Source organism: Oryx dammah, unplaced genomic scaffold (genome assembly GCF_014754425.2).
Source record: "Oryx dammah isolate SB20612 unplaced genomic scaffold, SCBI_Odam_1.1 HiC_scaffold_9, whole genome shotgun sequence".
In the NCBI taxonomy this organism is placed as follows: Eukaryota; Metazoa; Chordata; class Mammalia; order Artiodactyla; family Bovidae; genus Oryx; species Oryx dammah.
In genome coordinates, this window is record NW_024070193.1 from 11940077 (window position 1) to 11956490 (window position 16414).

At 57.2% G+C, this 16414-nt stretch overlaps 1 protein-coding gene across 1 annotated transcript in view; it reads left to right on the plus strand.

The window, feature by feature from the left end:
- Positions 1 to 16414, plus strand: part of DNAH1 (dynein axonemal heavy chain 1) — a 77582-nt gene that overhangs the window by 29680 nt on the left and 31488 nt on the right. Inside the window, exons 13-31 of the mRNA XM_040247128.1 lie at positions 91 to 316; positions 781 to 900; positions 1274 to 1356; positions 2440 to 2581; positions 3041 to 3196; positions 3542 to 3740; positions 3828 to 4081; positions 4661 to 4873; positions 6410 to 6574; positions 7481 to 7602; positions 7757 to 7862; positions 8435 to 8614; positions 11782 to 11922; positions 12541 to 12704; positions 12941 to 13054; positions 13814 to 14002; positions 14291 to 14396; positions 15101 to 15214; positions 15646 to 15795. Of these exons, the coding sequence (XP_040103062.1) occupies positions 91 to 316; positions 781 to 900; positions 1274 to 1356; positions 2440 to 2581; positions 3041 to 3196; positions 3542 to 3740; positions 3828 to 4081; positions 4661 to 4873; positions 6410 to 6574; positions 7481 to 7602; positions 7757 to 7862; positions 8435 to 8614; positions 11782 to 11922; positions 12541 to 12704; positions 12941 to 13054; positions 13814 to 14002; positions 14291 to 14396; positions 15101 to 15214; positions 15646 to 15795 (2944 nt within the window). The remainder of the gene's footprint in view (positions 1 to 90; positions 317 to 780; positions 901 to 1273; positions 1357 to 2439; positions 2582 to 3040; positions 3197 to 3541; positions 3741 to 3827; positions 4082 to 4660; positions 4874 to 6409; positions 6575 to 7480; positions 7603 to 7756; positions 7863 to 8434; positions 8615 to 11781; positions 11923 to 12540; positions 12705 to 12940; positions 13055 to 13813; positions 14003 to 14290; positions 14397 to 15100; positions 15215 to 15645; positions 15796 to 16414) is intronic.

Consider the following 16414-nt stretch of genomic DNA (forward strand, 5'->3'; position numbering starts at 1 on the left):
TGCATGTGTTGGAGTGTGTCTGCCTGTCTGGGTGACCCCCGCCCGCCCTCTCACCACCCTCTGCCCCTCGTGGGTGCCTGCTGTCCCCAGGGCCTTCCAGACGCAGTGCCCATCAGCCGAGGAGGTGCGGGAGGTGGTACTCACCCACCTGCACGAGAAAGAGGTCCTGGACGGCTCACTGCCCAGCAGCATCATAATCGGGCCCTTCTACATCAATGTGGACAACGTCAAGCAGAGCCTGTCCAAGAAGCGCAAGGCCCTGGCCACTTCCATGCTGGATATCCTGGCCAAGAACTTGCACAGGGAGGTGGACAATGTAAGCGCCCGCCTGCCCGGCCCCAGCAGCTGCAGCAGCACACGCACTCGTGCATGCAGAGTGAGGCATGCAGAGTGAGGGGTGTGCATGCAGTGAGGCTCAGGGGTGTTAATGGAAGGGTCTGCAAGTCTCCTTGCCTTGACCCTGCCAGGGGTCCCCATGAGAGGTCCCAGGAGGTGGAGTCTGCTCTCTATTTCCCTGGACTTGGACAGACCGGGGGACCCCTCACAAGGAACCCCCTGAAATGGATCAGTTCACCGAGCTGAGGGAGTGGTGCTGGTGCAGGAGGCTGGGGAGGAGGGGACGTGCCAGGTGACCCTCAGCTCCCCAGTGAGCTGTCAGGGAGCACCCCTTCTCAGATTGCACTGAAGGATGTGGTGGGGTGGGGGACCAAGGAGGAGCAGGGCCCTGGGAAGGCAAGAGAGGGGCCCACGGCCTCCCCAGAGCCCTCCCCCTCCTGCCAGATCTGCGAAGAATTCCGCAGCATCAGCCGCAAGATCTACGAGAAGCCCAACAGCATCGAGGAGCTGGCTGAGCTTCGCGAGTGGATGAAGGGTGTCCCCGAGAAGCTGGTGGGGCTGGAGGTGAGGTGGGCCCACTGGGAGCTGGAGGAGCAGGAGCCGGAAAGCTGGGAGTGAGGTAGACACACAGAGGACAATGGGCTCCAAGGATAGGAAGGCTGGGTGCACAATGGAGATTCGGAGCTCTGCTGTCTGGGAGGTCAGCAGGGCAGAGGGCATGGGTCGGGGGCTGGAGGTTGGAGGTGTGGTGGCCACGGTCCCAGGACCCCCAAGCTCAAAGCTAGCCTTGCAGCTGGCATCTCCTCCACTGGCCCAGGCCTCGCCTCTCCGAAAGAGGGCAGCCTCTCCACAGCACCCAACCACTCTGGGGAATCTGGTCCGGTTATCCTCCCACCTCCCAGGTACGTGTGGTTCTCATGGCTGCCTGTACACACAGGAGCGGATTGTGAAGATCATGGGCGACTACCAGGTCATGGATGAATTCCTTTACAACCTCAGCACTGAAGACTTCAATGACAAGTGAGTGGGAGGCTGGTCCCCACACCAGGTGGGCAGTGGATAGCAGGAGGTAGGGGAGAGAGGTGCCGAACCACAGTGGCTGCAGGCCATGCGGTCACACCAGAGATGCCCTGCTGAGACACTAGAGGCCGTGGCTCCACATGGGCCCAGGGCCATCTGGCCAGGGGGGCAGAAGGAAGTCTGGCCCCCTTGGTCTAGGGACCCTGGTGCCCCCAGCCTGTCTCCATCCTCTATCCCGTCATTGCTGATACACATGTGATCTCTGGGCTTATGATCCCCTTGTTTGTGGTTGAGGCCCTTGAGGGTCCCTGGGAGCACAGAGAAAAGGCAAAGCCCAGCCTGCTGGGTGGCACCTGGGGAGGAGCACTGGCCCCCCGCCTCAGCTCAAGAGCCTCATGGGAAATGGCCTCCGGTTGGGACAGCCTTACTCAGGCGCTGAGACCCCTTGCCCAGCCTGTCGTACAGACTGGGAGTGCCTCCAGGTTGCTGGGGCCTGGGAGCGACTGGCACTGTTTCCTGGGGACCCTGCCCGGGAGCCCTAAGTCACCTGCTCTGTGGGACATGCCCAGGGCGGCCTCCCACAGGACCTGCAGCCTGAGGCCACCTGCATGCAGAATCCCTGAAGCCCACAGGACCCCCAGGTCAGCCTGGCAGAGGGCATTGATATGAAGGAAGCAGGCCTGGTATCCCTGGCTGATCACCAAGGAAATAAAGGCTAGAGACTGGCACTTTGCCTCGTCTGAGCTGAGGCCCCTGCAGGCCTGGGGTTGGAGAGGGAAACTCAGGATGGCTTCTCTCACGTCAGCCACCACTCCCTCCATGTCCCGTCACTGCACGGGGCACACTGGGTGTGCATCTCCCTGCATGTTGCCTGCGACCCCAGGGCGGGGACCACTTCCCCTGCCAGGCAGCCCCACTCCACAGGGTGGCAGCGGCTGCCTCCAGGCCTTCTGCTGCTTCCCTGTCGCCCAGCCCTGGCTGCTCCAGCTGCTGCCCGGATCCCCCGTTTCCCCTTCAATCTGGCCTGCCACCCCATGATTTCAGTGTGACATCCCCACCACTCCCCACCCCCGCTCCATCCAGATGGGCTGCCAGCAACTGGCCTACTAAGATCCTTGGGCAGATAGAGCTGGTGAGGCAGCAACACTTGGAAGATGAGGAGAAGTTCCGCAAAATCCAGCTTATGGATCAGAACAACTTCCAGGAGAAGCTGGAAGGGCTGCAGGTGAGGCTGGGCTGAGGATACAGACACACACACCCCGCACACCCTACGCCCCACTCCCCACCCCTCCAGGGCTGTGCCTTGCCCCTCGCAGTCAGGAGGTGCTGTGTCAGTGGTTGCTGGACAAATGAACAAGTGGCTAAAAGAATGATCTGAAGGCCAGAGAGCTGCCTAGGCAGCAAGTTCCTGGGAAATTCAGGGTCTCAGAGAGCCCCAGCTCTTCTGTTGTATCCTGGTGCCCCAGTGGGCATGGCATTCAGGGCACCAGGTCTCATCTGACCTTGTCATGTTACCAGGGGCAGTCAGCTGCCTGTGAGGGACCAGGAACCACCCCCTCCAGGAGAAAATCCTCTCAGAACTAGGAGATGTTGATGCTCTGGGGACCTCGGGTTCCCTGGATGTGTGCAGGGCTGCATGGGCATAGGTGGGGCTGCCCCTGATCCCTCGCTCTTTGGCTCACAGCTGGTGGTAGCTGGCTTCTCCACCCACGTGGAGATCCTGCGCGCGCATGAGATCGCCAACGAGGTGCGGCGGGTCAAGAAGCAGCTGAAGGACTGCCAGCAGTTGGCGATGCTGTACAACAACCGCGAGCGCATTTTCGGCTTGCCTATCACCAATGTAGGCCTGCCCCCGAGCACACTGTCCCCCAGCCCCGGTCACCTCTGGAACCAGCCACCAGCTGGCAGGGCCCTGGCATTTGCGGGGGGCAGGACTGAACAGGCTGCAGAGATGAGCTTACCCACCCTGTGGTCCCCAGGGCGAGGAGGCTGGCTGAACTCCCAGCAGAAGGTGGGAGGCTCAGCACAGACCTGGCTCAGCCACTCAGAGCCCATATGTGGGGAAAGGAAGAAGAGAGGCCAGGCCTGAGTCCTTGTGGACTGAATCAGGGGCGGCAGCCAGGAGCAAGGGCAGGGGGCCCAGGAAGAGCAGCCCAGCCCAGCCCCAGTTCTTCTGCCTCTGCAGTACGACAAGCTCTCCAGGATGGTGAAGGAGTTCCAGCCCTACTTGGACCTCTGGACCACAGCCTCCGACTGGCTGCGCTGGTCCGAGAGCTGGATGAATGACCCCCTGTCAGCTATTGACGCAGAGCAGCTGGAGAAGAACGTCATCGAGTCCTTCAAGACCATGCACAAGTGCGTGAAGCAGTTCAAAGACATTCCAGGTAGGCAGCCCAGCCAGCCCGCCGCTCCCCTCGCCCCTACCCTGCCTCAGCCTGCTGCCTCTCACCCCTGCCCGCCCTGCCCTGCAGCCTGCCAGGACGTGGCCTTAGACATCCGGGCCCGCATCGAGGAGTTCAAGCCGTACATCCCACTGATCCAGGGGCTGCGCAACCCTGGCATGAGGAACCGGCACTGGGATGTGCTGTCCAGCGAGATCAACATTAATGTCAGGCCCAAGGCCAACCTGACCTTCGCCCGCTGCCTCGAGATGAACCTGCAGGACCACATCGAGAGCATCAGCAAGGTGGCCGAGGTGGCCGGCAAGGAGTACGCCATCGAGCAGGTGGGCCACCCCCAGCAGGCCCTCCCTGCCCCACCCACATGCTGCCCGATGGCGTGGGAAGGTGACAGTCCTGGGCCCCATCCCTGGGGTCCCTCACCTCAGGGATGAGCTACATCTTATTAAGTGTGTGAATAATGTGTGTGAAGTGCTTGGCCCAGTGTCCACCAGCCCCGTTATTACTCAGTTATTCCTCTCGAGTTATTCCTCCCTCAGGAACGTGCTGAGAGGATTGCCTCACTTAGCAGATGAGCAAATTAAGGCTCAGAGAGGTTCAGCAATTGGCCAAGGCGGCCTAGCCAGTAAGGGCTGGAACTGGGACCAGAGCTCCTAACCAGTGACTTAGCTGCCCCACAGCATACCAGTACACGCATGAGAGCATGTGAGAGCGTGTCTGCCCTGGATTCTGACGAGGGCGCATGGGGGACTTGTTGACTAGACAAGATGAGAGTCTACAGAGGGGGCTTGACTGAAGGTCCTGGTTGAGCAAAACCTGCCTTTCCCTGCCTAGTGCTGCTCAGTGTGGGCCCGCTCTTTCTGGGACCCAATCCTGTCTTGTACCACCCGCCCCCCCACCCCCAGGCTCTGGACAAGATGGAGAAGGAGTGGTCCACCATCCTGTTCAACGTGATGCCCTACAAGGAGACGGACACCTACATCCTCAAGAGCCCAGATGAGGCCTCCCAGCTGCTCGATGACCACATCGTCATGACCCAGAGCATGTCCTTCTCGCCCTACAAGAAGCCCTTTGAGCAACGCATCAACTCCTGGGAGACCAAGCTGAAGCTGACGCAGGTGGGCCTTCCTGCCCTCTCCTCCCCCACCCTGCCAGTGCCCTGTCCCGAGGTGGCTCCTGGTGATGTTGGGGTGGGGCTGGACGCGGTGAAGCCCCTTGCCCAGGTTTGCCCGGCTCCTGGCTCTCTGACAGGCCCCTCAGTCAGAGGAGGCGGACTAGAATAGGGCTCTCCATCTCTGAGGTTGGGCTGCTGGAGCTGGCAGTTCAGGGCACGGAGTGGGGCCAGAGTTTGGTCCAAAGCTGCCTTTAAAGAGGAGCACAAGAGCTGCCCCAGACCCCTGGGTGCTGCCTGGGCTTGGGACAGCTGGGACCTCCAGGCTTGGGGCTTTTCAGGCTGGACACCACGAGGCCTGAGGCTCCTCAGCGTCCCTTCCCACTCTTCCCTGAGCCTCCCACTCCCACTCCTGTCTCATTTGGGGCCACCTTGGGGTGAGGGCGCCAGGGCACTGGCGATCACTGTTCTTTAGGGCTCTCGAGGCCAGTGGCTGGGGCTATCTGCAGAGCCCTGAGGTCAGTCCAGGGCCAGGCCTACTAGTGTGATCCCAGCAACTCCTTCCAGCAGCCTTCCTGGGAGCTATTTGAAGACCTCCAGTGAAGGCCAGAAGCTGAAAGAGGAAGACCTGCCTCTCTGTTCCTTGGGTCACCCAGAGAGGCCTGAGGTCATCAGCATTGTCCCCGGGTCTCCATCCTTTGCTGTCGTCTCTCCCTGGAGTCCCATCTCCTCCAGGGATCAGCATCAAGCAGCCCTCATGGACTCCCCCACCACCCCCCGCCTGCGCGGTGTTCCCATTGAGGCTTCTGGTCGGTGCCCCTTACAGAGCCCATCACACGTGCTGGCCCCTCAGTGATTCAGAGGCATAACTGGCTGTTCAGAGGGTGGTGGGCTCCTCGAAGGCAGCGACCACCCTCTCCTCTGTTTCCTCTGGAGCCCACGTGGGCCTGACCTGGGCCTGACACAGCACACAGCTCGTGAGGAAGAGAATGAACTCATGACTAAATGAATGCGTTTGCACTGATAGGGAAAGGCAAGAGACAGATTCGGAAAGAGGATTGTGGAGGCAAGAGGGGAGGGTGACTTGAAGAGGGCTCACCTGTGGACTGATGTTTTAGAGAGTATTTTAGGGGATCTCAAGCTCAAATCCCAGTACACCACAAAGAGTCCTGGGGTCATAGACCCAGAGTCCTCCCAGGAGAGAAGACTAGTTTGGGCTTCCATGCACTGGGCTCTTTATTGTTTCCTCGTGGTGTGCTGCTTGAGGTGTGGTTCTCTCAAAGGAAGAGCAGCTCCCCTGGCTCTGTTGGAGGCCTGGACATCCTATGGGGGACTTGAGGTTTCCTATGGGAAGGCAGGCATCCATGCAGCCTCTTTGTTCCCTGGAGTACTGGGACTGACAGCGCCACCTAGAAATTTCCCCATGGGCACAGGCTCTGGTCCCCAGTGCTCTGCCCAGAACTCTAGTGGGATAAAATGCCTAGGTCATGGGGGACAGGACCCAACTTGGACCACAGGCCCTGACAGTCCCCGCCCTGTCCAGGAGGTGCTGGAGGAGTGGCTGAACTGTCAGCGGGCTTGGCTCTACCTGGAGCCCATCTTCAGCTCCGAGGACATCAACCGGCAGTTGCCGGTGGAGAGCAAGCGCTACCAGACGATGGAGCGGATCTGGAGGAAGATCATGAAGAATGCCTACGAGAACCGGGAGGCGAGCTCACACAGGGATGGGAGGAGGGCAGCTGGGACACTGAAGAGGTAGCTGGGCTCAACTCTCCCTGAACAAGAAAGACTGGAGGACGAGTCCAAGGCTTTGGTCTTGGCCGTTGTCCCCCTGAGGGGGCTCCCCAGTCTTGAGACACGCCTCAGAAACACAGCAGTTGATGGTTTTTCCTCTTGGAGATTTGCAGTCCCCATTAGTATTTTTAAAGGTCCTGACAAGTCCTGCAGCAAATCAAATTCCTTGGCTTTGGTTAACTGCAGTTTTTTGTTTGTTTGTTTTTAATATTCATTTACTTACTGGGTTGCATTGGATCTTCAGCATGTGGGATCTTAGTTCCCTGACCAGGGATCGAACCTGTGTCTCCTGCATTTCAAGGCAGATTGTTAACCACTGGACCACTAGAGAATTCCTAGTTTTTAATCATAGGCTTTTTTCCTGTGGGGCTTACAAGTGATGGAGACAGCCCCTGTGCTAAGTTGCTTCAGCCACGTCTGACTCTTTGTGACCCCATGGACAGTTGTCCACCAGGGTTCTTTGTCCATGGGATACTCCAGGCAAGAATACTGGAGTGGGTTGCCATCCTCTCCTCCAGAACATCTTCCCGACCCAGGGATCGAACTCACGTCTCTAATGTCTCCTGCACTGGCAGGCGGGTTCTTTACCACTAGCTCCACCTGGCTGTTGTAAATAGTGCTGAAATGAACACTGAGGTACATGTGTCTTTTTGAATTACAGAGGCAGCCCCTGGCTTAGGGCGATTTTCCTGCCCCTCTCTCTTCCCAGGCTCACTGAGAGTCTCTAGGAAGCATGTATGGGTCCTTCTCTGAGCCCACCTTGCTGCCTCCCAGCCGGACCCACTCACTTTCATTTTGTCTTTGACCTGGGCCATTGCAGGTGATCAATGTGTGCTCTGACCAGAGGCTGCTGGACGGCCTGCGGGACTGCAACAAGCTGCTGGACATGGTGCAGAAAGGCCTCAGCGAGTACTTGGAGACCAAGCGGAGCGCCTTCCCCAGGTGGGGGACGCCTGGCCCACGCCTACTCTGCTCCCGCCTGCCATCGAGGCTGGGGCCCAGTACCCTGTCAGGGTGGGCTGCAGGGATGTCGGTAGTACTGGGACAGCTGGGACCCAGGGCTGCCTGACGGCCCTCACCCCTGTCTCCCTGGCAGATTCTACTTCCTATCTGATGACGAGCTGCTCGAGATCTTGTCCCAGACAAAGGACCCCACTGCCGTGCAGCCCCACCTGCGCAAGTGCTTCGAAAACATCGCCCAGGTGAGTAGCTGGGCCAAGGGCTCAGGTGCCCTGAGGGCATCATCCCAGGGAGGATACCTCTTCTCTCACCCCAAGTCTTTTTAGGAGGGAATGAGATCCAAGGCCCTCAGAGACATCCCTGGGTCCTGTGGGAGGAGGGTCAGCTCCCTTGGCTCAGGGTTGGGGAGCTCTTGCTCCCAGCTCATCCAGGGGTGCCCTGGCCCCCCTGCAATCCACTGAGGTGCTGGCCAGGCTGAGACACCCAAGAGGTCAGAGGCTTCTGAATCCCTTGTCCTCATCTTCATCTACAAGGGAGGCCTCACAGGCCTGTGGGAAGGGGCGTGGGGGAGCACTCTCAGGGCAGACTTAGCCTCCTTCCCCAAGTGGGCGGGGCCACAGCTGGAGCAGGTAGATCTGCACTGCCCAGGAAGAATCAGGGGAAGTCCAGCCAAGGGGAGCTCTCTTCCAAAGGCGAGAGCCAGCTTCTGAAGGTGGAGGACACAGACGGGGTCCACGCTGGGTGGTGGGCAGGGCCTCTGGACACACTGAGGTTCACCCCGCTCTCACTGCCTCCCCCGTGCCCCCGCCCACAGCTGCTGTTTCAGGAGGACCTGGAGATCACACATATGTACTCGGCAGAGGGTGAGGAGGTGCAGCTGTCCTTCTCCATCTGCCCGTCCAGCAACGTGGAGGACTGGCTGCGGGAGGTGGAAACCAGCATGAAGGCCAGCGTGCGGGACATCATCGAGAGGGCCGTCAAGGCCTACCCCACGGTGAGCCATGCCACCCCTCCCAGCACAGCCTCCCAGCCCAGCCTCCCAGCCTGCTCATCCTTCCCCGTGGCTCCGTTCTCAGCGCCTTTCTGCTCCATCATGAGGGCTGGGTTACCTGCCTGTGTTGACTAAAAGCGGTGCACAACTTGAGAGCTGTGAGTTAAGTTTTATTTGGGGCAAAATGAGGACTGCAGCCCGGGAGGCAGCGCCTCAGGTAGCTCTGAGAGACTGCTCCACAGTGGCCCTGGGGAAGGTCAGTATATACGATTTTGGTGAAGTGGGAGCTTAATGCAATCAAGCACTTACTTTTTTTTTTTTCCACATGTTTGACTGGTACTTTATTTTTTTTTAATTAATTTATTTATTTTACTTTACAGTATTGTATTTGTTTTGCCATGCATTGACTGTGTTCCCCATCCTGAACCCCCCTCTCACCTCCCTCCTCCCTCTGGGTCATCCCAGTGCACCAGCCCCGAGCACCCTGTATCATGCGTCAAACCTGGACTGGCGATTTGTTTCACATATGATATTTTACATGTTTCAATGCCATTCTCCCAAATCATCCCACCCTCTCCCTCTCCCACAGAGTCCAAAAGACTGTTCTATACATCTGTATCTCTTTTGCTGTCTCGCATACAGGGTTATCATTACCATCTTTCTAAATTCCATATATATGTGTTAGTATACTGTGTTGGTGTTTTTCTTTCTGGCTTACTTCACTCTGTATAATAGGCTCCAGTTTCATCCACCTCATTAGAACTGATTCAAATGTATTCTTTTTAACGGTTGAGTAATACTCCATTGTGTATATGTACCACAGCTTTCTTATCCATTCATCTGCTGATGGACATCTAGGTTGCTTCCATGTCCTGGCTATTATAAACAGTGCCGTGATGAACATTGGGGTACACGTGTCTCTTTCAATTCTGGTTTCTTCGGTGTGTATGCCCAGCAGTGGGATTGCTGGGTTATATGGCAGTTCTATTTCCAGTTTTTTAAGGAATCTCCACACTGTTCTCCATAGTGGCTGTATTAGTTTGCATTCCCACCAACAGTGTAAGAGGGTTCCCTTTTCTCCACACCCTCTCCAGCATTTATTGTTGGTAGACTTTTGGATCGCAGCCATTCTGACTGGCATGAAATGGTACCTCCTTGTGGTTTTGATTTGCATTTCTCTGATAATGAGTGATGCTGAGCATCTTTTCATGTGTTTGTTAGCCATCTGTATGCCTTCTTTGGAGAAATGTCTGTTTAGTTCTTTGGCTCACTTTTTGACTGGGTCTTTTATTTTTCTGGAATTGAGCTGCAGGAGTTGCTTGTATATCTTTGAGATTAATTCTTTGTCCGTTGCTTCGTTTGCTATTATTTTCTCCCATTCTGAAGGCGTCTTTTCACCTTGCTTATAGTTTCCTTTGTTGTGCAGAAGCTTTTAATTTTAATTAGGTCCCATTTGCTTATTTTTGCTTTTATTTCCAATATTCTGGGAGGTGGGTCATAGAGGATCCTGCTGTGATTTATGTCAAAGAGTGTTTTGCCTATGTTCTCCTCTAGGAGTTTTATAGTTTCTGGTCTTATATTTAGATCTTTAACCAATTTTGAGTTTATTTTTGTGTATGGTGTTAGAAAGTATTCTAGTTTCATTCTTTTACAAGTGGTTGACCAGTTTCCCCAGCACCACTTGTTAAAGAGATTGTCTTTTCTCCATTGTATATTCTTGCCTCCTTTGTCAAAGTTCAGTTGAGTTCAGTTCAGTCACTCAGTCGTGTCCGACTCTTTGCGACCCCATGAATCGCAGCACGTCAGGCCTCCCTGTCCATCACCATCTCCCGGAGTTCATTCAGACTCACATCCATCGAGTCACTGATGCCATCCAGCCATCTCATCCTTGGTCTTCCCCTTCTCCTGCCCCCAATCCCTCCCAGCATCAGAGTCTTTTCCAATGACTCAACTCTTCACATGATGTGGCCAAAGTACTGGAGCTTCAGCTTTAGCATCATTCCTTCCAAAGAAATCCCAGGGTTGATCTCCTTCAGAATGGATTGGTTGGATCTCCTTACAGTCCAAGGGACTCTCAAGAATCTTCTCCAACACCACAGTTCAAACGCATCAATTCTTCGGCACTCAGCCTTCTTGACAGTCCAACTCTCACATCCATACATGACCACAGGAAAAACCATAGCCTTGACTAGACAGACCTTAGTTGGCAAAGTAATGTCTCTGCTTTTGAATATACTGTCTGTAGGTGTGTGGATTTATCTCTGGGCTTTCTATTTTGTTCCATTGATCTATATTTCTGTCTTTGGCCAGTACTATACTGTCTTGATGACTGTGGTCAAGCGTTTACTTTGCAAGAGGTTTTCTCCTGGTCACAAGGATCTGTCGTCATCATGAAGGGATTTAGTGCTTTTCTAGATAATGAGGAGATGCAGTGATTGGGATCATAAAATCTGTTCCTGAAAATGTCCTCCTGTCTAAATACTTGTCCCACCAGGTTCCCTGGAGCCCAGAGTGCCTCACTCCACCCTGAACCCCCTCATGGGGTTGAAGGTCAGCAGCTGCAGCAGCACAGGGTTCAGTCGACAAATGCCTTTGTTGTTCAGTCATTGGCAATGCTCTTGGCAAGTGCCAATTTGTAGATGGCACCTGCCTCATCCTTAGACTCCAGCCTTGACTGCTGTTGCTCTCAGTCAGCCAGAGTGTGTCTGGGAGCAGAGGGAGGAATCTGAAAACACCCCCCAAAAGTGAGACTGGTTCCTAGTCACAATCAGTTGCTGTCGTGATGTTTCGAGCACTCACTGTGTGCCAGGCCCCCATGACCGCGGATGGTGGAGCTGAACCCCTTAACCTCAGGGTTAAGCCTTATCCTACAAAGTAGCTGAGAGATGTTTCCTGACCAAAGGGCCTGTGATTCACAGGTGGCAGTCAGGATGTGAACCCGGGATGCATACATTTCCCAATCCTGGGCTTCCACCCCTCCACTTCCAGATCTCTACAGCAGAGAAAGTGATGACTCTGCCCAACCTGAGAGGCCTAAAGTTTTAAAGTCTTCTCTGCTCTCGAGGTGGAACTTTGAGCTCAGAAGCACAGATGACCTCTAAGGGAAAAACAGTCTGCAGGGTCGGCACTGACAGCTGCCTGGGTCAGCCTTTCCTGTGTTATCTTCCCAGATGCTCAGGACTCAGTGGGTTCTGAACTGGCCTGGCCAGGTGACCATCGCCGGGTGTCAGACCTATTGGACCTTAGAGGTGGAAGAGGCCCTGGAGGCTGGCAACCTCAGCAGCCAGCTGTTCCCCCAGCTCGCCCGGCAGGTGAGACTCAAGGTGGGGTGGTCACCGTCTGCTCCCCACCAACACCCCACACCCTGAGGCAGCTCAGTCCCTCCAGGAGCTTTGTCATATCTTGATCCTAGAAGAGGGCCTGGGGTTGGAGCCAAAGGGTAGAGGGTCAGACACCCCTGAAACGACTGTCTCGTGACCAGCCACCAGTGGGAGGGATGGGGGTCTCTAACAGGAGTGCTGAGGTCAGGCAGGTGCCCCTCTCCCCAGGGTCAGGGTGGGAGCCTCCTACCTGGAGCTCTCCTGGGCTGGCCCATGGCCTACCCTCGCCCTGTGCACTGGCTGCTCACCACACTCCTTGCTCAAGCTCCTCGCCAGGCCCCTTCCTGACACTGGACACCGTACACAGTGGGGACATGGATGCACGTGTGTGTCTCCATGTTGATTGACATCCCTGCCAGACTTCCCATGTGACCAATGCCCTGCCCACCCTCCCCTGCCTGGTCCCCGCACCCTGCCCGTCCCAGACCATCAGAAGCCCCCAGAAGAGAGGGGTTGTTGCTGGCGGAAGCCCATCCCTGAGCAAGGCAGGGAAAGCCTGCCTGCAGCACGGGCCCGCCCGCCCCTGACGGCGTGCACTGGTTCCTGCAGCTCAGCGACCTGGTGGCGCTGGTGCGGGGAAGTCTGTCCCGCATGCAGCGAGCCGTGCTGTCGGCACTCATCGTCATCGAGGTCCACGCCAAGGACGTGGTGCGCAAGCTGGTCCAGGAGAATGTGGTCAGCGTACATGACTTTGAGTGGATCTCACAGCTGAGGTGAGGGGGCAGGCGGTGCAGCTGCATCCATCCCCAGGCCAGAGCAGCAGCAGGAGTGGGCAGGGCAGGGTGGAGAGTCAGCCACAAGAGGCTGGAGCTGACCTCGATGCCCGGCGGAAGCCGGGTGTGCCTCGATGCCCTCATTTCCCCCAAAGAACCACCTCTCCTCAACCACATACCCTGCCCAGTGGCCCATGGCCCACATGCCCTGGGGACCCATCTCCCTGCAATGCCAGGTACTACTGGATGAATAACAACCTGTACATCCGGGCTGTGAATGCTGAGTTCATCTATGGCTACGAGTACCTGGGCAACAGCGGTAGGCTGGTGATCACGCCCCTCACGGACAGGTGAGTGCCCCCCTGCCCACACCCCCTCTCACATTGGCTGGCCTTCCAGCTCTGGCTGGCCCAGGAGTCCAAGACCCACACAGTGCAATTCATCTATGATAAACCAGACAGTCAAACGTTAGGAGCTCAGCTTTGAAGTTTTTTTAACTGTCTCTTGCTCGTCATGGGCTTCATGATCTTGGGCAAGTGGCTCAAGCCCCTGGTTCTCAGTTTCCTCTGCAGCCTCCTCTGGGCAGTCAGGAGAGTTTCTTGAGCTGCTGTGCAAAGCTCTTAGCACCTGTGTGATGCTCAGTAAGCATCAAGTGGGTGTGGGCATTACGGGTTTTATCAGTTAGATCTTCCTTTCACAATGACAGAGCAGCTGATCTTGAGAGAAACGGGGGGCAAGTCCCTTGACAAAGTGAATACTTCTCTCCTAAAGCCCTCAGTTGCTTCCTGTGGCTGCCTGTATTTAGTAGCAACTGAATTCTCAAGCTGGGTTTTGAGGAATAAAAGGAAGAGTGACCACAGGCCAGCCATCCTGGCAGATCCCTGAGCCAAGCACTGCAGGGCCATGGGGTGGGGAGCGCTGGTCAGGTGGCTGAAGGCTCCAGTCCTGTTCCCTGCAGCCAGGGCTGGGCATGCTTGGGGCCCTCAGCACGCGCAGGGGCAGGAGTCACCCCTCCGCGGGGCCCGAGACGGCGGACAGTGAGGCTCTCTCGAGTCTGTGGGACTCCCGAGGAGGTACAGGGCCGCGCCCATCACCTCTCACCCCCTCAGGTGCTACCTGACCCTGACTGGAGCCCTGCACCTCAAGTTTGGGGGTGCCCCAGCTGGCCCGGCCGGTACAGGGAAAACTGAGACCACAAAAGACCTGGGCAAGGCCTTGGCCATCCAGACCGTTGTGTTCAACTGCTCCGACCAGCTCGATTTCATGGCCATGGGCAAGTTCTTCAAGGGCCTGGCCAGGTGAGGCTGGGTGTGCAGGCGGCACAGAGGGCGGGGGGCCGCGCTCTGGCGGGGATCCTGCCCCAGGAGGAGCCCGGCGGGGTGCTGGGGGGGTGGGGCGGAACGACAGGAGTTGAGGCCCAGCCCCTGGCAGCACTGGGAAGGGGCATGGCTGCCGGGGCTGTGGCCGAGCTGACCGAGATAGCCGCAGAGGCAGCAGTGGTCGCCTCCCGGCAGCCGGCAGGGGCCCTTGGAGGTGCCGGGAGGGGGGCTCTGAACTCATATGCCCCCACGATGTTCTCCCTTCAGCGCTGGCGCCTGGGCCTGCTTCGATGAGTTCAATCGCATTGATATCGAGGTGCTGTCTGTGGTGGCCCAGCAGATCACCACCATCCAGAAGGCGCAGCAACAGCGGGTGAGCTCGGGGGCAGCCTTCCCTCCACGTCTCCTATTACCGACCACCTTTTCACTTCAACTGTACCCACCCCACCCATGCTGCCTTGCAACCCCCCTATGCTGGCGGGATGGGAAACCAGGAGTTGGGGCCTCTGCCCTGAGCCCAGCCTCTCTCATCTCACAGGGAACTGGGCACTCCCCCAACCACCTAGCAGAGCTGTCTGTGAGGGGACTTTTGTAGCCAGCCAGGGAGCCCCATATCCTTACCCCACCCTGGGTACAGCTCCCAGGACAAGCTGCAATGGACAAAGCGGTCCCTCCCCACACCTGACACTCATGGAAAGCCCTAGCTATTTGTCCTCCTTCTAGTTTTGTTCAGGCTGGCCAGAGGTCTTCTCCTGGGTACAAGAACTGGGAGACTGGCAGGTGCCCCAACCCCAGTAGGGCCCTGGGTTTTAGTCAGGGTTGAGCTTGCCCAGGTCTAGGGAGAATCAGTGTCAGAAAATGGGGGTGGAAGTAGATGTGTGAAGACCGCAGGGAGCTGGGACCTGGGAGGCCAGAGGTGGCCACTGGGACCAGAGGTCATAGGCCAGATCCTGGGAGAAGAGCCAATCCATGGTCAAGGGTCAGTCCAGGCTGACCCGTTACAGCCAGGACCATCAGTGGGATGAGGGTACCATCCAGGGCACGGGACAGGTGTGCCAACCCCTCCCCACCCCGCAGGTGGAGCGCTTCATGTTTGAAGGTGTCGAGATCCCGCTCGTGCCGTCTTGCGCTGTGTTTATTACCATGAATCCGGGGTACGCTGGCCGCACCGAGCTGCCCGATAACCTGAAGGTGAGTTCAGGCCTGGGATGGTCCGGAGGCTGCTCAGGCCACTGGGAGCTGTGGCCTGGGCTCGGAGATGCTCACACGCTTATGCAGGGACACAGCTGCTAGGCATGAGGGACTGTGCTGCCCCATGGCAGCCCTCCTGCCAGGGGTCCCCTGGCCATGGAGAGGAAGGGCCAGGCTTGTCCTCAGGGCCTGGGAGAAGGCAAGGGCAGGTTCAAGTCAACACAGAGGACTGGTTTCTAATGGGCAGAGGGATCCACCCATAGGGGCGTAGAAGCCTCAACTATGGCAGGCACAGTGGAGAGAGGATCCAAGTGCTGGCAGGGGAGGAGGGCAGTGGAGCTGCCTTCTGAGGACCAGATAGTCCAGAAAGTGGGTGATGCTCTGGGAGGGGAGGTCGGCCTCTCCGTTCACGCAGATGCCCTGTGCCCCAGGCACTCTTCCGGCCTGTGGCCATGATGGTTCCGGATTATGCCATGATTGCGGAGATTTCTCTCTACTCCTTTGGCTTCAACGAGGCCAATGTGCTGGCCAAGAAGATCACGACCACCTTCAAGTTGTCCTCCGAGCAGCTCAGTTCCCAGGTGAGATCCTGCCCGGAGCAGGTTCCAGGGTCTGGGAGCTGCTGTCTTCTCCCTGCAACCCTCAGAGGTAGGAATCACACCCCTACCTCTCAGCTGAGGACACTGAGGTCCGAAGCAACCAGGAGCCTGGCCAGGCTCGGTGTGTGCAGGGGAGCTGGAGCAGGATCCAAGAACAGATGGCCACTTGGGCTAGTGCAGGTACAAGGGAGGGTTGGCCAGTAAAAGCCCAAGCGCCACACAACCAAGGCTGGGGAGCAGGCGCACCTAGGTTGCGTGGGACCAGAGGGGGACAGCCAGCCCCACCTCCCCTGGAGCCTCCCAGTACGAGGGCTTGCCCCTCGGTGAGCTGGGCCTGCATCTAGGGGTTGATGCTACTGGTTCAGGCACCGGCGCTAGTGGATGAGCTTTCCGTCTGGGCTCCAGTCTCAGGCAGGCTGCCCCTTTACAGTAGCAGAGATGAGTCCCGACCCTGGGCTTAGATGCTACCAGCTTAGTTTCTTACTGGTCCCAGAAATAAGTCCCTATTGTCACCCTCATGGGCCCTCTCTAGGTGACCTATTCATGCATGAACAGCCATCCCTGTGGCTTGGGAGACTATACTTGCCTTTGGCCTGGTAGG